General features: G+C 36.2%; 1 protein-coding gene across 1 annotated transcript in view; it reads left to right on the forward strand.

Moving 5' to 3' along the window:
* LOC122333977 (inactive phospholipase C-like protein 2) overlaps positions 1-17500 on the forward strand; it is a 44034-nt gene that overhangs the window by 21828 nt on the left and 4706 nt on the right. The window contains exons 3-5 of the mRNA XM_043231839.1: positions 851-1054; positions 7449-7524; positions 16763-16872. Coding sequence (XP_043087774.1) covers positions 851-1054; positions 7449-7524; positions 16763-16872 — 390 coding nt within the window. The remainder of the gene's footprint in view (positions 1-850; positions 1055-7448; positions 7525-16762; positions 16873-17500) is intronic.

Genomic DNA, 17500 nt, shown 5'->3' on the forward strand with positions numbered 1-17500 from the left:
GTAGCTCTCAGTCACCATTGTATTTGTAAATAGCATTTTTAAAATATGTTACGGGAAAAATCAAGTTGTGACTTTTATTGTAAAATACATTTCAATGCGATTTTAAATGTGTTTAAAGAAGAGAAAAAAATATCAGGGTTTGTCGCGCTTCCTTTAGTTGCTGCACAATTTGGCCACAATTCTTTGATTGTATATCAATGTGTCTGTAAAATAATAATAATAATAGAAAAACTAATGAAAATGTATAAAATTTGAATTTGAGGTAAAACAATACTTAAAACATATTTTTAAAATCAAATTATTTTATTTAATCTTCTTATTATAAAATAAATAATAGTATTGTTATTATTGCTACTTTTTGCTCATTTTGATGGAACACATACTGTATTTTTACTGTATTTTAATTTTACAGTGTGCACATCATAATTAAAATTTTCAAATGTCAAACCTTTTAAAAACCTTTGGTGGAAAACCACAGGGTTTCTGTTTTGTTGATAAACGCTTCTCGTTTCAAGTATAAAAAGTTGGTTGTTGCACGTTGCGTTCCCAAAATGCACATTAAAGTGACCGAAACTCAGAGCAGATGTAGAAATGTCGGTTGTGCGACTCGCTCTGGAACTTTGCAAACACCCTCAGAAAATGAGCGTCTCGCTTGTAAAAGAACTTTTGAAGCACATGGCGCGTATGGATATGCATTCAACTGAAGCCATATTGCAGTTTTGCTTTCATTTTGATGAAATGTGCAGCACTACATTTGTTGGTAGCTGTTATCATTAATAAAACAACTTGTACAAACAACTGCAAAACATTTATATGCGCGCTCTGTCTTTGACCTACATGTCCTCCACAGAATGCCATTGTGCCGTTTAAAGAGCTTTGCGGTCTGTCTGCGGTGGCCAACCTGAAGCAGTGTATACTAGCGCTCTCCCCGCGCCTCATCGGCTCGGACAACAGCCCGCTTCTGCTGTTCAACCTCAAAGATCAGTACCCCACCATGGAGGCCCAGGGCCTGCTGCCGGAAGTCCTGAAAAAAGTGGTCACCGCTTATGAGATGGTGAGTGCATTTCTTTAAAATCCTCCAAAACATTTAATTCATTATTCATTCATCCTCGTGTTTCCTGGTTATTTGTTTTCACTGAAACACTAAGAGAATATATGCATAGTTGTTTTTCATACAAAATACTGTATTCAGGAGTTTTCAGATGCCACAGAATATCTTTGTTTTGACTGAAAATTAGTGCTGCAAAACGATTTATCTCGGTGTATGTATATATAAATACATACACCATAGTCTATATTTGGAAAAAATATGTATGCATTTATATTCGTATAATTTATATGTACACACACACACACGTTTAATATATGAACATTGCATATTTTTCTGAAATATATAAACATGCATAATATATATGCACATTACACACGCGCATAGTATGTAAACAAAAACCTATTTTGGTTGCGATTTAATCATTTGTCGTCATTAATTGTGATCCATGCGCTGCGAAAAATTGTTGTTCGTCAATATTTCTGTCTTGTTTTCCAGGAAAAATATTTAAAACATTTTTACGTTTACATGTAGATGCATGCGAAGCAGAATGACTTTCAGAAAACAAGACTTAACGCACAAATTATATTTAAATATTGAGAAGTATTTTATTTTGTTCTTCTTTAGCAGAGCTTGACATGAACTTTTTCGCTCCCCCGCCTCTGTGAATAGTGGTTTTCAAAATTTTCCCTGGCCACAATTTTCTTGTTGGGAAATTACATTTTATAACAATACTGCACAAAATGTTTTTAAGTCATTTGACCTATTTAAAGGGCATTATTCCCTGTCCTCATAATTAGATGACTGAATCAGTGACTCAGATGATTCAGTATTCAAAAACGCAAATCATTCATCAACAAAACTGCTGCTCTGAGCGTTGCATATGCACGACTGTTCTGCTATGATTTTTGTTTCAAACTATTTTCATTAACCTAATGGAGCAAAACCGGTGGACAATATATCCTTTCAATAAATTCTAATGCAATTGCTGAAATAAAAAGTATTGTAACGACTCATTTTAACTCAACTCATTTATATAATGTGAAATTAGCAATGAGGTTTTCAGGGAACTCCGCTCTCTTGGTCGTGTCATGTTGCCGAAATAGGTTGCATGTTATAAATATAAAAACAAACTTACATTTTTATTTTAATTTTTTTTTATTTATTTAATTTTATTTTTTTCTCAGAAACATAAGGAAAGTATTTTTGTTCTATCATGAATGTGTCTTGATTTAAGAATATTTCTTTACTTTTTACTGGAAAACGAGGCAAAAATAATAAGAAATACATTTTACACCTGATTTGGTGGAAATTATTGTTGGAAAAATGGTTGTTGTTGAAATGTTTAATAACCAAACGTCCATGAGCTTTCCGAGAAATTCTACGGGCACACATTTAGTTTGTATGATTTTATGTAGCCTGGAGTCTTTCTGGATGCATAATGAGTGACTCAGATTTGATGAGTTGCGATGATGCAACCGCGAATAAAGCAGGTCTGTATCCATGGGTCATGATAATGACTCGCAACAGTTTTTTGTTTTTGCTTGTGTTTGAATAATTCACCATCACAAATTGTAAATCCAAACTCCTGGGAAAACTGCCCAGAGAATAGCCGCGTTTTGCAGTTTGATGAGCAGGAAAGTCTTCAAGCTCTTGTTTCAGGAAGAACGCCGGAGCAGACCGATCCGTACGAGACCAAATTCCTCATATCAACATGTCAAAAACGCATTATCGCATTGGCTTTATAAAACGTCTGTGACGGCAGTGTTTCAAAAACAAACGCATGTATGAAAAGAATCGCAGACAAGCACATTTTTGGGCCGATTCTGAAATCTAAAGAGCAAAGCGGTTATTGTCCGTTGACGAGCGCATATGAATGAGCCGAGCGAGATGCGCATCCTTGAGGAAACGCAACTCTGTTTGTGCACCAGTTGAACAAGGGGTTGCTGTTGTCCTCCTCCTGGTCCCCCGCTCTATAAATACCCCCTATAGTGGTTTGTCTGCCACCAAGGCTGCAATTTCTCCAGCCATTAGTAATGTAATGACAGTGGGCATGTCAGTGAGGAGACAGCTGCTGCAGCTGTGCTCAGATGAGGCCGTTACCCGCATCTCTGATACAGATACAACCAAAAAGCTGTGGTGTGGCCTAGCGATTAAAGATCAGTCGCGGAAAACCGGGAAATGTCAATGGATTTTAAATGGTGGTCCATCAGTTGCTAGTTACACTCTTCTCTGAAACACAAGGCCCCTTCTGCGCGGGAAGGCTGCATTCATTCATTCATTTGCAAAAACGAAAATCATTTTGTGAAATATTATTGCAATTTAAAAATAGCATGTTCTTTTTTTAATATATTGTAAAATTTGATTTTCCCCGTTCGATGCAAAGCTGAATTTTCAGCGTTATTATTCTGGTCTTCGGTGTGTCATGATCCTTAAGAAATCTTTTTAATATGTTGATTTGCGCATGAAACATTTCTTATTATGAATGTTGAAAACATTTGTGTTGTGTTCAATGTTGGGCGTGTTGCTTTAAAAAAATGATAATTACTAGTTATTTCTCATAAATAGTTACTGAGTTAGTGACTAAGTTACGTTTTTAATTACCAGGGAAAGTAACTACAGTTATTTAAAAAATGGCTATTAAAATTAAAATATAGTAACTTGGATGTCCCGAGTATTAAATGTGTTGAATGAAAAAGTCACTAAATAGAATAAATTGTTATATAATAATAATAATAATAATAATAATAATATTCTAATTAGAAAAACCATGACTGCATATTTGTCATGTTGACTGGTGTTTAAGATATTGTTTGTCATTTTAGTGTTTCTATAAATAGGTGGAAAAATCCATTTAGATGAACTGAAAAATAAAATGTATAGGTCTAATAATATTTATAGTAACGCCACATTTTATTATCAGTAACGGTGACAGCATTGTAATGAGGAAACTGGAAAAATAATCCTGTTTGTAACGGCGTTTATTTATAAAAAAAAACAGTGTGCCATTTATCATAATTCTTAGCCTTAAAGGGCTACCTTACCCAAAAATGAAAATTAGCCCATGTTTTACTCACCCTCAAAGCATTATAGGTGACTGATCTCCTGATTCATGTGAATAAAGGCCTCCTGTAGCGAATCAATGCTTTAAATATTTAAATACATATTTAAAATGCTATTATAGATGCGTGCGCTTTATTTGACTGCTTTCGGACCGTCTACTACCGTTCTAAAGCTGGAAAGACAAGGATAATGAACTCGTGATTGCATTCGTCTGAAGGAAAGTCAGTCATACATCTAGGATGCTTTGAGAGCGAATAAAACGTGGGCATGTTTTAATTTTTGCAGTTATTCCAGATGGGGTTGCTACTATAACGCGTGCACCGTGTATAGCTCAACTAGATTTGAGCATTTTCTGTACAGAATGTGAGTGGCATTTGCCCGTGCAAGCCCAAATTTCAGAGATTGTTTTGCTTGCGGACGCGGGCGAACTCTACACGCACTTCGGAGTAGAAAGGTGTGAAGTAACCGTTTTGACACTCGCGTAGTGTTAGCTTTCCTGTCTGCGTCTGTCAGTTTCTGGGCGAGCTGCTGCACGCGACGAGGGCAGCAGAAAGCGCGCACCCCTGGAGAATTGCCACCGCCTTGCGATTGATCTCTGGGAGAGGTTTCTGGGCACGAGCCATCAGAGAAAGACGCTAAAGCAGCTGTTGGTATGGAAAGATAATCTGGCCCCCGACAAGTGACCCTGCCATGCTTTTGGCCGCTGTAGGGATGTATGATTCAATCAGACCGACCCGCGGTACACAAAGAGCCGCGCCGATAACGGTGCGGGGAAATTAAAGTTTCAGCTAATCCTTTGTTTCTACATAGCTCAAGGTAATTGCTCAAGACGACAAAGTCAGCTGATTCATTGTCATAGAAGCGATAGCACAAACGGGTTGCGAAAATCATCCTTTTGTAACTCTTCTGCTTGGCACTGGACCCCAAACTGGTCATTTTTGCAAATCTGAAAATTAGCAGAATAGATAAGCTTTCCGTTTATTATGTGGTTTGTTAGGAAAGCTCTGCTTTTAAAGTTGTCCGATTAAAGTCCTTGGTAGTGCATATCAGTAATCAAAAATGAAGCTTTGATATATTTATGGCAAGATATTTACGAAATATCTTCATGAAACGCGATCTTTTAAAAGTCTACTTAAAAATAAGCATAAGCAAGACATATAACATTTTGTTAATCAGATTTATTAATTTAAGTTCTCATAAATATGAAGCGGCGCATCTTTTTTCAACCTTGATGATTTCTGGAGCAGCAGAAATGCATATGAGAATGATTTCTGAAAGATCATGTGACGCTGAAGACCGGAGCAATGATACTGAAAATACAGCTTTGCTTCACAGGGATGAATTACATTATGAAATATATTCTAAATAGTTTTTACTGTATTCCTGATCAAATAAATGCAACCTGGGAGAGCATACAAGACTTAAAAAAAAATAACAGCAGTGTGCATTTGTTCTGAAATTATTCGAATGGTAAATAAATAAATACATTTTTTATTTAATCAACCATCATTTCTGCAAAACAGCCGTTGTTACAAAAGACATTCAACACATTCAATTCAGGAAGTTTCAACTATTAAAGAATGACTTCACATTTCCCACCCTGTTATGTTTTGTAATTTGTAAACCCTTCCCAGAGGTCTTTGTTTTTATGACCCGGGCCAGCGTTTCAAGAGTCTAAAGGTCAGAATGAACATATGCATAATCTGCATGAATAAACTTAAACGGAGGCTTGAGACTCCGCTGGTAAATCACAACACATCTCATTTACATACAGAGGTATTAAATGTGCACTAATGAAAACGTTAATTAGCATTATTAAAATTGTGTCAGAGAGAGGGTTCAGAATAAACAGGAAAAACACTTAGAAGTGAACTTCAGCGAGGAAAAAAAGGTATAAAACGGCCTTTAATAAGGCTATTTTACTTTGCGTTTCTTGGCAGGGTGTCGAGTCTCATAAGATAACTAGGCTCTGGTTTTCTGATGTGGTTGGTGCTGTGGCGCTGCAGGATCTGTTGCCGCTGGCCTGTGCTGAGACGTCTGTCTGAATTAGTTGTAGTGTGTGTCTGAATGGTCTGGTATAATTAAATGTAGGAATCTGCTCACCTCATTAGAAGGGTGTGGGTCCACGTTCAACAAAAGAGCATATCTGTTACATAATCTGGCCCACTTTCTGTCCTGCTATGACTTCGTGCACAGCCAATTCAGCGACCATGTACTTCCTGTTTTGCATTGTAGCCACTAACCTTACATTTTTCAGAAGGTTAAAAAAGACTTTTTTCCTCAGACTCTATTAGGCAGAAAAAGACAATTGTATAACTTATATACCACAATATTCTATTTGACCTTTTATTTATATTATTTTATTACTATTAATTGATACATTTTTTGTTTATGATACAATTCTTTATTTATTTATTTTTTTAATTGCAAAGTATTTGTCTTGTTTTATATGACCTTTGATATAATTTGCAATAATATCTTGACCCATATATATATATGACATATGGCACACATTTCTAAACAAGACTGGTTGAAATTAATTTTATTATTATTATTATTATTATTATTATTATTATTATTATTATTATTATTATTATTATTATTATTATTATTATAGTATCTATTTTTATTTTATTGGGGATTTCAACAAATTCTAGAGCTTCTAGTACAGAATTTAAATGTATTTATTTTATTATTTTATTGCTGTTTATTTATTTATAAAATGATACTTTTTAAATTTTATTCCATTACTATACTATTATTACTTTTTTTATTTTTCAGGTAATTAAATGCATTTATGTTTATGATCTCTGATATAATTTCTTAATAGCATCTATAATTATACACCTAGTATATAGCCCATATTCCGACATAAATTCTAAACATTACCTAAACCCTTCTCATCGATTACACGGGAGGAGATAATAATGATTCTTATTTAATATATTATATATATATATATATATATATATATATATATATATATATATATATATATATATATATATATATATATATATATATATATATATATATATATAATTTTTTTTTTTTTTTTTTTTTTTTTCATATGACCTCAATGCACCAATTAAATAACATGACGTGTCTTTCTGCCATTTATACAAAAGTAGGACATAATTTATTACATTTTTTTACATTTGTTTTTTTCTCTTGTCTGGAACACATTTGCTAGATTAGTTTTTTTATGACCTCTGAATGTACACGAGTATCTACAGGGTACAGGTCACCGTGGCATGCTACAAATGAGCTGTCATCCGAGTGGTACAGTAACAGCGCAGATGCTCATTACCTGTCCCTGTCTCCCGTGTTCACACAGATGATCCAGACCAGCCGAACTCTGCTGGAGAACTCGGACAGCGTGTACGAGCGAATGCTGCAAGTCCAGAAAGCAGGTAAGAATGAAAAACAGTACAAGAGAAAGAGAAAGAGAAAGACACAGTGTTCCGACGAGGGGACGGGTGTTTCTTGGAACACAGCCGATCGACTCTGCCCTTCGATCGCAGCTCCCTCTGAAATAGAAAGGAAACACAAGTGCATTCATACCAAAAAAGCTCATAGAGAAAGAGCTAATTATGCCACGCCGTGTTATGTAAGGCGCATTGTGCGTTTCTCTTCACCTGTGTGATGTCCTGCTTTTCAAACACCCTTCAAGTAGGGTTTTTTTTTTTGACTCTCAATAGTGTCATTCGCTCTCTGTTCTCTAATTAACGTGGGTTAAAAGGGTAAACAGCTATGGCCTATCAAAGCCACGCAATCAATGCGACGCCAACAGCTGCACGGTGCCATCGCCCCAAGATCGGCCTCAGTTGCATTCACTCCCAAATGAAAGAGAAAAGCCGAATGCAGAAGAAAGGCGGCGTGTTTTTTCAAGCGTCGGCGTAATTTTAAGGTGCATCTGTGGCCTTTTTAAATTGCATTGATTTTTTTTGAAGTGCACAATGTAGCTTCACTTCTGATCTCGCAAATCAAATAAGTCGGAGGAATCAAAATGCAATCTAAAAAAAAAAAAATAATAAAATAAATTCAATATAGCCGGGCAAGTTTTGCTTTTTTATTAGTGAAAGAACACGCATCATTCCTGCCGTGAGTCACATTTCCTCATTTTCCTGTTGATTTTTTTTATCTGATTACGTCCTACTGCGTTCATAAAACCTTGCGATGCAGAGTGGAAACATTGATAATCGTTTAGTTTTTTTTTCTGCGTCTTGGTTGTGTTGCTGGGAGACGGTGATTGGCAGGTGATCGATGCGGGGGGGCTGGCAGTGTGTTTCATTGATCGCGGCTGATGGAATCTTGGCACAGGAAGCTGTTAGAGTTCATTAGATGTCCTCTCGATGAACAATTATCAGAGCCGCACCCGAACGCACACACTAGCGTTCTGTTTTGTCGAGCCAACACTAAATCAATAAGCTTCAATACCGCGTGTCATTTTCTGTCCTGTTGGGCTTTAATAATGGCCAAATAAATCTTGATGCACGGTGGTTATTAATGCTTGTTAAAGCGAGGTACACAGTTAGGAGTTTATTAAAATCCTTAACCCTTAAATGCATGAATGTTTCACCAATCGTTATTACATATTCGACCCGGACTTGTATATCCAGCACGGATGGATCTTTTACAGATGCAACGTTATATTTAAAGTACAATCGCGGAGGAATAAAATAAAGCATGGTTTTTTGACTTTTACAACTTAAAAGGGTTCAATTTGAGCAGATGATTTTACCGTCGCCGTCATCGTCAAAACGCCTACATTTAGCATGTGATTCATATTCGCGATCTCGGTCATATTCTCTGGTTTTCAATGACTTCAAACCAGGTAATGAATTCAAACCAGTTCAGTTTTTGCTGACGATGTTCGTTTGTTTTATGAAACATCACTTCATTGTTGTGCATCAAACAGCCACCTTGAGGACAAAAATTTAGTGCACATATTGAGTCACATACATTGGGTCGTCTCTTTAAACTGTTTACAAAACAAAATAACCAGAAAATAGGCATTCTTTTATATTTTACCGTTTTTTTTTCTTTTTATATTGTTTATAATGAATAGACTGAGTAATACTAAGAAAGTTTATGTCTAATTTTAAAAAATGAAGTAGGGAGAGGGTAGAGAAGGTATGCAAGGTTATTAGGGGTTAAAGATGTAATTCATCCAAAAATGAAAATTTGATGTTAATTTACTCATGTTATCAAAACCGTAGGTTTTTTCCCCCCGATCAGTTCATTAAAGAATATTTTCAGCTGAAATTGTGGTCCTTTGCGATTCTTGAAAAGCCACCCGGTGCAAAAAGCGCATCAAGAAATATAAATGTAATACCTGTGGCTCCTGATGATACACTGAGGCCTTGAGAAGTGAAACTATCAGTCTGTGCAAGGAACTGAACATTATTGACAACACTGTCACCAGATCCAGAGTCCAGGGAAATGGCCCGGATGTCGGGAACGAGTCTTGATTCATAAATGTGTCTTTTGAACAAATTTGTTTTGTGAACTATTTGAACCAGTTCACCAATGTCTTCAGATTTTAGCTTGAGCTGCACAGATTTACTCAGTTTTGAGACAGTAACTTGGACTCAAAATGAGACAAAATAGGAGCATATCTGATCCTATGATGAATGTTCTTCCAAGAGTCACTGAACTGAGGAACGGGTTTAGACTCGGACCGAAAGACTGGCGGAACATGAAGCGAACGCGTTTATATGGTTTGTCATGATTTGTGTAAAAAGGGGAAGCGATGTAGACCAGTTTTACCGTAACGTAATTGCGTAGATGTAACATCATTTCGTGACTATTTAAACAAACTATTCGATTGAAACGGTTCACCGAAACGAGCTGCGCAAAAGAAGCAGTTCGCAGAAAAGATTTCAGATTTCCCCGTTTGCTTGAGCCTCTGGATTTTGTTGTTGTAGATAATGTTCGGTTTCTTGCAAAGACCAGTTGTTCGGTTTCACAAGACCTCGATGTATCGCCGGGAGCCGCGGGTATTCATTTTGTGTTGCCTGATAAGCTTTTTTTTATACGTAGAGCCACTTATTATTTTATGAATCACCGAGGATCACGGTTTGAGCTAAAAAAAAATCTTCCTTACTCTTCCCCTGAAGAAGAAAGTCACCTAAATCTTGGATGTCCTGAGGGGAGGAGTAAATTAACAAAAAAAGTCATATTTGAGTGAACTATCCCTTTAAACCTAAATAGAAAATGTTAACGCACACTTTGATTCCCCAAATTATTACGCTTTTCTAAGTGCTCAGGCTTACTGTACATCCTAGCAACTGCTGAGTTATAGCTTTAGAATCAACTATATTTACATTTTCTAAAGAAAGCGCAAGTGTTGCAATACACTCCCCACGATGCTAGAGTGTGGGTGGTTGCCAAGACATGGCTATATGTTTGCTAAGGTGTTCTCAGAGAGCGGTTAACATGTAAATAGCGGCGTTAGATTAACAACCTAGCAACCGCTAGGAACATACAGCGTAAAAACGCACCACTCCGAACCCCTTAGCAACCGTTCAACCTTCTCGCTTCCTTCATCATCAGACTATCACTCAGCCACTTCCATCTTTGATTCCTTCTGCTTACCACTTGTCATTTTCCACCACTTTTAATGCAGTTTAACATCCTGGGTCAGAAGCGAGACAAACCACAAAGCTTTTATTGATTACCAGAGTCTGTGGCCACATCAAATATTCATCCTCTTTTGTCCCAGCGTGAGCGCACAGAGAACGGCTTTGTCTGATCCGCAGTAAACACTGTAAATCAATCTCTGCGGTTTCTTGCCTCTCTTAAGAAGCCCATGTCCGCCTGGTGCACTTCAGAGTCCCGCATGAACGCATTAGTTAATGTGGATGAACGGCAGCTGCTTTACTTCTCTTGAGGTGTGGCAGAGATGGACCGATGGAGCCGTACAAGCTGCTAGCGGTGAATAGGAAAAGTGGGTCAATACTTGCCCGTTCCCATGTGGAATCCAGTGGAAAACTCTGGCATCGACAGCCCTGAATAATCAAAACTGGCCCCTGCAAAAACCGAGCAGGTATTGATCTACCGGCAGTGTAAATAACATGCTGTGTTTTGAGTAAAGCAGTGCCAGGCCAGTGCTCCAAGCATATGAGAGACCTATAGAGGATATACTTCTGCTGTAAATATTAGAAAATTTGTGCACTAACACTCACCCTGATGCCAGCGGGAGTTAAGGAGGCTGCGCTCATGTGCTTCGGATTGGATGCAAATGCATGCAAGGAGAAACTGATATTATGTAATGTTATCTGACAATGTTAATAGAAACTAAAAGTGACGTCGTCGTTAGGTAAAACTAATATTGTGAAAATATTTTTCTTTTAATTAAAATACAGATGAGGGAAATAGCAGATTGAAGACTTGAAGAAATAAAGAAAATGAATCTGTAATAAAATTGAAAAAAATAATAATTAACGAAAATGATCACGGCGCAGCATTAAAATGAAAACTAAAAATGTCAATAAATATAAAATAAAATTCTAAGATAATAATTTATACTATAAAAATATAACATGCTAGAGACGCATACAAACAAATAAATAAATAAAAATCTATGGACATAAACGGACACAAGCCAGTTTTTATGCCGTAGAGAGCCCTCCACACACACACACACACACTCACACACAAATGTATATGTGTGTGTGTGTGTGTGTGTGTGTGTGTGTAATGTTATGTAAAGAGAAAATAGGTTATCTGCAAAAAAAAAAAACATGTTATCATAATTGTATTGTTTTATTGTGTTAGTAAGTCATATTTTTTGTTATTTTTAACTTAATCTAAATGACCCAACTTCAGTTTGATTGAGATCAACTGGAATGCACAATGAAAAAAAAAAACTAAAATGCTATGAATCACACACACACACACACAGTTTGTAACCATGGTTTCCACAAAATTTAGTGGGAAATTTAATAGCAAATTTTCTTCAATAAGCTAGAAGGCGTGCAGCAGAATAGAACAGCATGCAGGGGCTTGAGAGGGTCTCAACTTGACCCAACGTAATAAAAACATGACCCCGTGTGCGGAACTGAAAACACAGGGTCGAAGCAGCTGACAATAACAGAGGTACATGCTTATTAAGATAATTACGATAATCTGCGGGACGAGCGGGAGTGCTTTTCTGAGTGTTCTTCAATTGAGTTTCCAGTGAGTCTTCACATACTGTAATGATGAAGCATGATGCTTTATGTTTATGATTTGCTGTTTTTCAAGGTACTGAGCAAAAAAAAACATGATGCAGTGCAACAGTGTATTTTTCAAGATAAATAACTTATGGATAAAGAACAGCACTGTAAATATTTCACTACGAATGAGCGTGTTTATGATTTTCCATGAAATTCATAAATATCAGTTTTCAATATAAAGGAGTATAACATGTTTTTGTACATCTGAAATAACTGGAAGCGAAAAACCCCCAAACTGGCACACATCGAAGTTACTAGTGTACTGGAGACAGTATGTAGGCTACAGCAATGCCAATATTGTATAAAGATTTACATTTGCTGCCCTCAGGTCACCAGTGGATGCTCTAGAGTGAATGGGTGCCGTCAGAATGAGAGTTCAAACAGCTGATAAAAACATCACAATAATCCGCACCACTCTATCCGTTAATAATCCATAACAATGCTTTTAACCTCACACCATCGCTTCTTTTAAAAATAAGAGAAATCTGCCGCCGAACTGATGGACTGGAGCGGTGTGCGTGATGTTTTTATTTTGGACTCATTCTGACGGCACCCAGGAAGATCCATTTCTGAGCATTTCCACAAATCCGCTCGGTTACAGAAGCAAACTCGTCTTGGACGGCCTAAGGATGAACCGTTCTTTTAATCTGTTCGTTTAAAGGTCTATTAGCGCATCTAAAAAGCGAGTTTTCGTTGCCACCGAGCTGCCGCTGAAGTCTCTCTCGTTGTCGAGGTTGACAGGCGGCGCATGAGGCGCAGCGGCGTGCCAGACTACAGGCATTTCTGCAAAACGAAGTCATTTAAAGCGCATAAAAGGCTACGAAGTGATGCGCAGGTGTCTTGGAAGCACGCCGCCGCCGCCCTCACACGCGCGTCGGGGGCGCTGCGGCGCTCTTTCAAGCTGTCTGCGCAGTGTCACAGATCTGGCATCCACAGAGACGCCACGCGCGTGGAACGACAGCCCGGGTTTTCCCACTCATCCTACAGTATGTTGCTAGGCAACCCCTGCCACGAAGAGCCCGTCGGAGCGCCATTGGCCGTCTTCCTCGGCTCGATCACGCATCATTAACCCGGCGGCACCTCTCCTTGCTTACCGCCCGTCAAATCCGAGGGGCTCGCAGACGCAAGAGCCCACCGCCACCGAGGTTAACAGAGTGTGAAAGTAACGGCAGGAACGAATACAAATCATCTTGAAATATGCTCTGGCGGCTCGCCGGTAATGGCTTCCCCCTCTCGAGCATTATTGCTCTATTTGTACGAAGTCAAACACCGTCTCCCCAGGCTTTTGTGCCGCCTCATTGGCCAGCGATCTGCATCTAGAGAGCGTCGTTTAAGCCGTGATCTCCTTTCAGAGAGGGTTTACAGCTGTGGGAGCGTTCGAGCACCTAGATGGCATCGCTGAGAATGAGAGACGGAGAGCAACAGATGCGCGGTTATAGGAGGATTAACTCTCGCACGCCGTCGCTAATGCACTCAAAAGGACAGAAACGGCGCAGGGTTTGACGGATGTTTCCATTGTCAGTCATTCAGGGGTTTAGGAAAAACGTTATTTGTCCTAATTCCACTTCACTCCCTGACTGTGCTTTGCCAAGTTGCAAGTGTAATGCAAGTTGATGCGTGGACATGTTTTCAGTATTTTGAGGCTTTTGCTCTTTAGTTTAGTGTTTAAACCAAAGTAAACTTGGCTCTCAATATCCAATAATGACCACATTTTTATTTATTTTTTTAATAATAATTTTTTTATGGTGATTCGGTCATTTTATTTATATATATGTATATATATATAGATATATATATATATATATAGATATATATATATATATATATAGATATATATATAGATATATATATATATATATATATATATATATATATATATATATATATATATATATATATATATATATAGATAGATAGATAGATATATATATATATATATATATATATATATATATATATATATATATATATATATATATATATAGATATATAGAGATATAGAGATATATATATATATAGAGAGAGATATATATAGAGATATATATTAGCGTATATATTTAAGTTGAATTATTGTAGTATTATTTTACTTTTATAGTATTATATTTATGTGTTATTGTTTTACATATTATATTGTTAATTAGTGTTTTAAATAGGTAAAAAAAAACAGTATTGGTCACTTTCAAAATAGAAGTATAGTGCATTTACTAATAACTATATATAAATAAACTGGTCTTTACTAATGCAAATATTTTTAGAAACAAAATACAAATTGCAATTTATATCTCACGCACACTTTTTTTTAATAGATGTTCACTTTTTTTAATGCCGATGCACCAGTGTGAGTCTTACAGTCCCCAATATACACAATAACGGTTTTTATTAATATTTTAAATTAACTTATGTTTATATATTAATTCTAATTAAAGTTGTATGTGCTTCACATTTTTATATAAGTTTTAATATAATAGCGATGAAAGTTTCAGTCTGTTTCTCGTACGACCAGTGTTGTTTTAGTATTATTTATAATTAGCTAATATTATTAATATTAATATTATATTGTTTTTTAATTTTCATTTTAATGCATTTTTATGTCAGTTTTAGTTCAGCTTTTTTCAGTTAGCTGCCAAGACACCGTTTTCCTTGACTGCACTTAATTTAGTTTTTATTAATTATTATTGTTCATAATTGCTATTAGTGAATCATTCCGATTCAGTCGTTTCTGGAAGGTCATCGTTGTGTATTTGTCATATCGGTGGCATTTATTTTGAAGACGCAGCCCACTAAACTATCTCTGAAAAAGAGACGTTCCCTCTCGTCGGTGGCCGTTCTTCAGATCAGTGCGAGTGAAAGAAAGACAAAGACAGAAACAGAATGGTGCGGTTCTTCGGTGACAAATCTCTTCTGCGTTCTTTGCCTTGATGTTAATGCAGTCTGAAAGGATTCGTGTCTGTCTGTCTGCTGCGCCCACGCTCGCATCTTCTCATCTCTGCTTCCTCCCTTCTTTCTTTTATCCTCTCTTTCCGTTTTAAATGTGCGCTAGCCACCTGTTTTCTGATCACGTCACAAGCGGTTACCGTCCTCGTTTGCTCTACGCGGCTCAAGGAGAAGCTTGACACTCGCGATTTACTGCAGCAGGCCCGTCCCGACGCTAAAAGATGGACGTGCTGTATGTGACACAATAGGCTTTAATCCCAACCAACAGTGTCGAGACGACAGGAAGTGAATGCGTTCGTTCGAACCGCGCGGCCACTTCCCATAGTTTCTTTGATCCTGGTAACCGAAGTTAGCAGAGCTTATGAATACGTGTAAAGCTTGACTAGTCGGAGGGATTTTGGAGACGGCCACGAGCCATCCTTGTTGTTTAGCTGGATTGGTCCAAAAAAAAATATTATTGCAGTCGGTTTGCAGCGATTTGAGGCACTTTCATACTAGTTTTACAATTGCTTTGTATCCCACGATTTAATAGAGGCATGTTTTAATAACGTCTCTGGTTTGAAATGCCGGAAAAACTCAGTTGATGTAATTCATTTCTTTTAAACCGTTTCAAAAGAATTGATTCAACCATGTGAACTAAGCTTTCATATATTAAAATGATTCTAGTAAAATGGATGTCGTTTATAATGTATTGTGATATTGGTGTATGTAAAAGGTTTTTAATTTTTTCTGTTTTCATTTATTTTTTCGAATTTAGTTCTTAAATTAATATTTTACATTATGTCACAGCAGTTAATTGGTTGAAGGTTTCGCAAACTACAAATACATCAGTTTACAATACTGTTCAGAAATTGTTTTTTTTTTTAAGAAAAACATTAATTTCTATTAAATTATAATTAGTGCTGTCAAATGATTATGCATTAATATATTTAAGAAAAATATTATATATATATATATATATATATATATATATATATAATATCAAACTACAAATATATGCACATAATAAATATATAGAGTACAAATGCATAAAAAAAAACATATATATATATATATATATATATATATATATATATATATATATATATATATACATAATAAATATACAGAGTACAAATGCATAAAAAAATATATGTGTAATATAATTAATCACTATTAATTTTGATTGAGAGCACTGATTAGACTGTTTAGCAAGGATGCATAAAATTTGGGATTATTATGTGACATTAAAAACATTTATAATGTTACAAAATATTTCATATAAATATGTATTTAATAAATAATACATAATTAAAAATAAAAACATTTTTAGCACTTGTTATTCATCAAAGAATCTTGGGAAAAAATGTATTATATTTTAGAAAAATTGAAGCAGCACGTCTGTTTTTAGCAATGTTTCTAATAATATCAGCATATTAGAATTATTTCCGAAGGATCGCGTAACACTGAAGACTACTTTTGAAATATATCTGAACTTCTGAATGTGTGATTTCAGCGATGGAGTTCCATGAGAAACTACACGATATGGCGGTGAAGGAGGGACTCAAGGGAAGAAAACTCCACAAATCCGTCGAGAGCTTCACCTGGAACATCACGATTCTGAAGGTGATCACAGCCGTATATAACACCCGTTTGAGACGACGATTTGCATATATTTCACCATAAGAAGACTTTAACGCTCAGATGTGCCTCCTATGATTTAAGATGCTGTGATGTATCGCAGTTAGCATCTTGAATATTTAATGAGTATTAATACTTTCTCAACCGATGTGGCAGTTTTGGGACACTGACTGTTTAATTTGCGGGCTGCACAAGCTCTTGTGGAATAAAAAGCAAAAAGCTTGTATTAGAATTCAGAACAGCACCATTAAGTAGATTAGCATTTCCTGAAGGTGCTTATACAAGGCAGTCAGAGAAACGCCTTAAAGGTTGAGTATGTTTAGGTGTTAGACGGTTGGTTAGTGATACTAATGAAATTAGTATAAAGGTGGCTTTTCATTTATTATATTCAGTTCACGTATATTTTTAACCCTATTACGGAATGTTTAATTTTGCATATGGTCACAACGGTAGCAGCGCAATATCTGAATTTATTTGCATTATTTGTGGATACACACACACACACACACACACACATATATATAAATTCTATTAAATTATAATTAGTGCTGTCAAATGATTAATCACATCCAAAATAATTTTTTGCTTTCAAGACGTGTGTGTATTGTGTATA

This window comes from Puntigrus tetrazona, unplaced genomic scaffold (assembly GCF_018831695.1).
Source record: "Puntigrus tetrazona isolate hp1 unplaced genomic scaffold, ASM1883169v1 S000000456, whole genome shotgun sequence".
NCBI lineage: Eukaryota > Metazoa > Chordata > Actinopteri > Cypriniformes > Cyprinidae > Puntigrus > Puntigrus tetrazona.